Here is a 6,941-nt window from a genome sequence, read left to right on the forward strand (position 1 = left end):
CCGAATCCATGGTGGTGGGTACCCAAAAATCGGCCCGGCTGAACTCAGCTGCTCAGCATTTGATTCTTCTATTTTTGGCATGACATTGTTGGGGGAAATTTAATATTTACCCCACGCCTCATTGATATATTTTCGCAAGACCTCGAGCTTAATTAATTATTTAATAGCCGTTTATAAAACCCAAAGGTCGCATAAACAAAACATTGAACTACTCGCAATACAATCTAAAAATATATTATTTTTAGTGCAAATTAAAGTATTTCCAATTTCATAAATTGCATTATTTATAATGAATGGACAAAACAAAAAAGAATTAAAAATAATTTTAACATTTCATCGATTAATGTACTGATAAAATAAAGTATGCCAAGCGTTGATTTTTCGCTCGTCCCTTTCAACATATTAACTCTTTTGAATAGCTACAGTTTAGCCATTTGCCATCATACATTGTTAGTGTAAACAACGGATAAAATGTCGAAACTATTCAAATGGATTTTATTGTGCGTTTGCATTGAGCTTTGTGGAGGTGATATTCGTTTTACCAATATCAAGTGTACCGAATTTCATCCGGATTTTGCAACTTTTCCACAATGCCGTCTTAAAATGGTGAAGCGTGGTGTAGTCGCTTTAAATATTCATGTTGCGCTTCATCAGTTGCCTGTTAATAATGTATCGGTAAGTGAAAGAGGCGATCGTTGTAATGCCAGTGTAGAGAAACGGGGATAAGAGATTACCATACAGGACATTGACCACCAGTATGTGATCATTTGCTGGTCCAACTGTATCTAGTTTTGGCTAGAAAGTCTAACAAACATCTTTTGCTGCCATATTTACCTTGGCAAGGCATTGTTGTGGAACTGCGGGGTCAATCACAAAATTTCGTCAAAAATATTGACAAAAATTCTTGCATGGTCGAACTCATTTTTTTTTACAAATCTCAAAATCCTTCTGTAATTTAGAAGTGAATAAAGATATTTCCAACTTTTTTTGGAAAATTGTGGACGCTACTGGTTCCAGGAATTGATGTATCGGCGATTACATTTGGTCATAAAGTGAGAGCTAAACTTTGTATTGCTTGCCAAAACACCATTTATATCTTCAAAATGTGCTTGTCTTAGGCTTATAGTACTACTTAGACATAGGCTATCGAACTACGTTGTTAAAAATTTCAGCAAATTAGCTTCAGTACTTTGATGACGTTTTTCGTTTTTGTTTCGTTTTGTTTTGGGTATTTAGAAATTTTTAAATATTTTGGTAATGGGAACAATTTGTCAAAAAATTTTGGATGATTTCGTGTTCTTTGTATATAAACCACACCTTCTGAACTCATAAAATTGGAATTTTGTAACATATAGCCGCTATATAGACCGATCTCCAGACACAAAGTCTTGAGGCAATAAATTGATAATTTTTCATTCGATTTCTATGAAATTTAGCACAGAGAATTCTGGTAGATCCCTACCCATTTTTGTGAAATATAGTCCAGATAGGACGATATTTGGATATAGCTGCCCTAAAGACCGACCGCCCGATCTACCGATAAAGAGTACTAGCCGAATCGGGCACGCTCCGCTGCGCCCCCTGAATCACTCTTTAATATCTTTTTTTTTTGGGGGGGGACACTTCGCCCCTGAATGCGGATATCGAATTTGTGCCATTGTAGCCTATGACACTGAAGGCGCTCGAATCCTGGCGAGAACATCGTACAAAGCGGTGTTTATCCCCTCTTAAAGTTGGCAACATTTGCGAGGTACAATGCCATAGCATGGTCATTTAAAAAATGTTCCCCAAAAAAGGTGTCGCACTGTGGGATGCCGTTCGGACTCGGCTATAAAAATAAAGGTCCCTTATCATTGAGTTTAAAGTTGAATTGATGTGCGATAATTTGCACCTTCTCAGTTCCTGGTGGTAATGTTCTAATTAGGGTAGGGATAGTACCTCAGACATTTCGACAAAAATATGGGTATCAAATTCATGCTGCACTTCCAAATCCCTTTAATTTGAGCCCCATATTGCCATGGCCGATAAATATGAACCTTTTGGAAGGTGTTTTGGGGCTGGGGCGGCCACCGGCATTTTGCACTGAAAATAGATATCAAATTGGTTCTTTATTTCCAACGGAAATGAAGTTCAGTTTAGGAGGTGCTTTAGGGCCTACCCCAAAACACTTGGCTCCAAAATTGGATATCAAATTTGTTTTCTACTCTCAAATACCTTTCATTTGAGTCCCATATTGTCATAATGGGTCAAATAACCCATTTGACATATCTTTAGTAGGAAAAGCGCAATCTAGACTTGAACGCAAATTTGAATGTCATATTTGTAATCTACTCCCAAATAACTTTCATTTGAGTCCCATATAGGCATGGTCGGCTAATATGCCCATTTGGGGGTATTTGGGGGTGGGCGACCTCCCATTACTTGGAACTAATGTTTTATGCCATATTTTAATGTACTGCCTTATACTTTTCATTTGAGTACCATATGGACATGAACTTCGAATATATCTGTCTTGAGGAGTTTTGGGGTTGGGGGGGCTCGCTGGGTACTAGGACCCAAGTTTTAATACCACTACCATTACCTTTCATTCCATACCCTTGTTGTACCCATCCGACCACTTTCGTATATGGATAGCGTTTTTGGGGTAAAGGGGAGGGTCCGCCTCCACGCGATATCTAAAAATTATATAGCCTATGTTTCCTGCCAGACAAACGTACACAATCTATGAAAATTTTAAGAAAATCGGTTCAGCCAAGTATCATATAATCATAATGGGTCTAATGTCGTCTCAAAGGGGTGAAATGACCTCTTATACTTCGATCTGATTTTGTATGCCAGACTCGAAATATACTCCCGAATACCTTTTATATCAGCCCCATATTGAAATAAACGTCCATTATGTCTGTTTTGGGGGAGTTTTGGGGTTGGGAGGCCCGATTGATACTTAGTCTCCAAATTTAATACCATATTCGTATTTTACTCTACAAAACCTTTCATTTGATACCTATATTGTCCCGATCGGTCCACTTTTGATTTTTGCATAAGGGGGAGGGTCCGTCCCCCTTCTGATACGGAAGAATTATATAGCCTATGTTTCCTTGCAGACCAACCTACACAATTATGCCAAAATTTCGAGAAAATCTGTTCTGCCGTTTTTCAGTCTATACGGAACAAACAAACCGTGTCCCATATATCCGTGATTGTTAAATGTGCCCATTTTGGGCGTTTTTGAGGCGGTGGGGTGACCCCCTATATTTCGACATGAATTTGTATGCCAGATTCGTTATCTACTCCCGCATACTTTTCATTTGATACCCATATTGTCCCGATCGGTCCACTTTAGATTTTGGACCGATAAGGACATTTTGTATTTTTGGGGTAACGGTGGAGGGTCCGCCCCCTTCCATTATCAATAAATTATAAAGCCTATTCCTACTTCCTGACCATATTTATAATCTACTCCCGAATACCTTTCCTTTGAGTCCCATATTGTCCTGATCGTCAAATAAACCTATTTTAAGGGGTTTTGTGGGCTGGGGCGGCCCCCCAGGTACTTGGAACCAACTTTTGTTATGAAACTCGTACTCTACTCTTGAATACCCATTATGGGAATCCCATATTATTCCGATCGGTCCACTTTTATTTTTGGGTAGTACTGTTGGGGTAAGGGGGAGGGTCCGCCCCCCTCCCTATATCAAATCCTTCCGGACCAACCTACACAACCTTTGAAAAATTCAAGGTAATCGGTTCAGCGGTTTTTGAGTCTATACGGAACAAAGAAACAAACCGACAAACAAACAAACAAACACTAATTCATTTGTATGTATATATTGGGTTGCCCAAAAAGTAATTGCGGATTTTTCATATAGTCGGCGTTGACAAATTTTTTCACAGCTTGTGACTCTGTAATTGCATTCTTTCTTCTGTCAGTTATCAGCTGTTACTTTTAGCTTGCTTTAGAAAAAAAAGTGTAAAAAAGTATATTTGATTAAAGTTCATTCTAAGTTTTATTTAAAATGCATTTATGTACTTTCTTTTAAAAAATCAGCAATTACTTTTTGGCCAACCGCGAAATGGTGTTTACGATGTAAGTGCGACACTAATCAAGTTTTACACCTTCCCACTAGCTGTTCCTTTCCAAATTGAAAATCACACCCACTGAACGATTAGTAAAACGTTCGCGCATATCTCACTCTATTGTATATGTGCGTGTGTTTCTAGATACATTTTTTTATGTGGCATGTGATATAGACAATTGCTTTGGCCAAAGTGGCTATTGAGAGCCAAGATTTGGGTGTCATGCAGCTCTCTGATGAACATGTTATCTGTGCACCTTCTAAAGGATTTTTTTTAAAAAATATCATGAAAATTAGTAATATTTTGTTTTATAACTTTACTTAATTTACTTTAATTGGCTATAACAGAATATTTGTTCCGCAAGACGAACGTAGAATAGCGTTCCAAACGCCTCGATCTTCTGCGCTCATTCTAAAATCTCTGACACCAAGTTTCGAGGTGTCTCCCACAACTTGATCTTTCCATCGGGCTTTTGGTCTTCCCGGTTTGCGTGTACCACCGTGTTTGCCTGCAAAAGACTTCTTTGCTGGAGTTTCTTCGTCCATTCTTACAACATGACCTAGCCAACGCAGCTGTTGTATTTTGATGCGTGTAACCATGCTATCGTCGTCTTACATCTCGTGGTTCATACGTCACCTATATTCTCCATTATAGCAAACTGGTCCATATATTTTACGAAGAATCTTTCTCTCAAATACTCCAAGCACTGCCTGATCTGCTTTCACAAGTACCCATGCTTCTGAACCATATAACAGCACGGGTTTCGTTTCTCTTCCATCTATCCAGGTCAATGTTTCGTTGTGGAAGAAGGTCAGTGGATATCGTCCTTTTCTTTATAACGTAACCGAAGATTTCTGCAAATTTTTACGAAATCGCAAGAAGATACCATTTTTGAAAATAGTTTCTGATATTTTGCTGAAGGATTCCAACATCAATCACACATGTCCTTTTAATGTGAGTGCATGGAAAATCTTGAAACTAAGAAATTTATGAAGTAAAATTTCGTTCTTTTAATATTTTAACATTTTTTCTTGAAATTTTCAGCATGACATTATTGTGAACAATTTAATTTTAAAGGAGGAAATGTTCAAATATCTTCCTTTACCCAATGGTGAATACATGTTTCAATTCAAGGTGGGTGCTTATAACGATTGGAAGGCTGATGTGAGGGCATACTTGCTATTCAATACCAAGTTTGGCGAGTAGTGTTGAAAGCGGAATACATATTAAAAAAAGGTTTTGAACAATTGGTGGAGCAATTTATGTTCATTTAAAAATAAAAAAACCCAATATTTATATATGTGTCTGATGACGTATATAATATATACGAATACATGTTTCATTGCTTCAAAATTGTTCTTTATTTTGTGATTTCAAAAAATTATATGTATGGATCACATGTGACAAGTTCTTCGAATGACTTTTTCACATATATGGTAGCTATATCGGAGGCCACCGTAGAGCAGAGGCTAACATGTCCGCCTATTACGCTGAACGCCTGGGTTCAAGTAATGGCGAGAACATTATGAAAATTTTCAGCGGTGGTTATCCCCTCCTAATGCAGGCGACATTTGGGAGGTTCTGTACCATTTGGTATGACAGCTATGTAAAAACTTCTCCACAAAGAGGAGTCGAACCGTGGCACGCCGTTCGGACTCGGCAATAGAAAGGAGTCCCCTTATCATTGAGCTTAAACTTGAATCGGACAGCACTCATTGATATGTGAAAATTTGGCCCCAGTTCCTTAATGGAATGTTCATGAGCAAATTTTCATTTGCATGATAGCTATATCAAGTTATAGACCGATATGACCCAGTACGGGTCATATGTCATTTCAATTAGAAGTCATACAGATATACTATGTTCATAGCTTCAGCCAAATTGTATAGTAATTGTGCCCTCTAGAGGTTCAAGAAGTCAAATCGAGCGATCGGTTTATATGGGAGCTATATCAGGTTGTAGGCCGATTTGAACCATACTTGACACGGATGTTGCAAGTCACAGCAAAACGCCAAGTGCAAAATTTCCACCAAATCGGATAATAATTGGGCCCTCTAGAGGCTCCCAATTTGATTATATTGGGAGATTTTAAATGGCAGCTAAATCAAAACATGGACCGATTTAGCCCATTTACAATTACCAACAGGCCTGCACTAATAAGAAGTATTTTTTTCTATCAACCAACTCGCTGGAAATGTCTCCTATGAATGCAGTGCATTGCGTAACAAAGAGCAAATATTATCTGTAAACATTCCACTAAGAAACTGGGGCAAACTTCTCACATGTCAATGAGTGCAGTCCGCCTCCAGTTTAATGATAAGGGGCCTCCTTTTTACAGCCGAGTCCCTACGGCGTGCCGTAGGGAGAGAGATGTTTTTATTTGGCATAGTAACTCACAAATGTTGCCAGTATTAGGAGGGGAAAACCACCGCTGAAAAACTTTGCTGATGGTCTCGCCAGAATTCGAACCAAGCCGTTTAGCGTCGTAGGGTGAACATTCCACTAAGGAACTGGAACAAACTTCTCACGTTTCAATGAGTGCAGTCCGACTCAAGTTTGTTTTTACATGGGCGAGTACCTCACAAATGTTTCCAGCATTAGAAGGCGAAAATCGCCGCTGAGCAATTTTTCTGATGGTCTCGCCAGGAGTCGAACCCAGGTGTTTTGCGTCATAGGCGGACATGCTAACTTCTGCACTACGATGGCCTTCATTTGTCTTAAATCTGTAGATGTCATAGTGCGTTGGAAAAACATTAGCCGGAAGTCGATTCCGTATACTAACGGTCCGGGCGAAAAAAGAATTTTGCAATGCATTGTCCGGTCCGCTGGCAAGTTAACAACGAACGGGTGTGAGTTTCTGGAAA

The 6,941-nt window shown here is 38.8% G+C and overlaps 1 protein-coding gene across 1 annotated transcript; it reads left to right on the forward strand.

Annotated features, from left to right (window-relative positions):
• Positions 1-471: 471 nt before the first annotated feature.
• Positions 472-6,698, forward strand: LOC106091270 (uncharacterized). The gene is made up of 4 exons (XM_059369932.1): positions 472-675; positions 4,864-5,031; positions 5,122-5,255; positions 6,617-6,698. The coding sequence occupies exons 1-4, from the start codon at positions 472-474 to the stop codon at positions 6,696-6,698; spliced, it is 588 nt and encodes a 195-aa protein (XP_059225915.1).
• Positions 6,699-6,941: the final 243 nt, after the last annotated feature.

This window comes from Stomoxys calcitrans, chromosome 5, assembly GCF_963082655.1.
Source record: "Stomoxys calcitrans chromosome 5, idStoCalc2.1, whole genome shotgun sequence".
NCBI lineage: Eukaryota > Metazoa > Arthropoda > Insecta > Diptera > Muscidae > Stomoxys > Stomoxys calcitrans.

Coding starts and splice junctions, on each gene's coding strand:
- LOC106091270 (XM_059369932.1), top strand. CDS start 472: ATGTCGAAACTATTCAAATGGATTTTATTGTGCGTTTGCATTGAGCTT. Junction 676..4,863: donor TGCCTGTTAATAATGTATCG/GTAAGTGAAAGA, acceptor CCATCTATCCAG/GTCAATGTTTCGTTGTGGAA. Junction 5,032..5,121: donor ATCACACATGTCCTTTTAAT/GTGAGTGCATGG, acceptor TGAAATTTTCAG/CATGACATTATTGTGAACAA.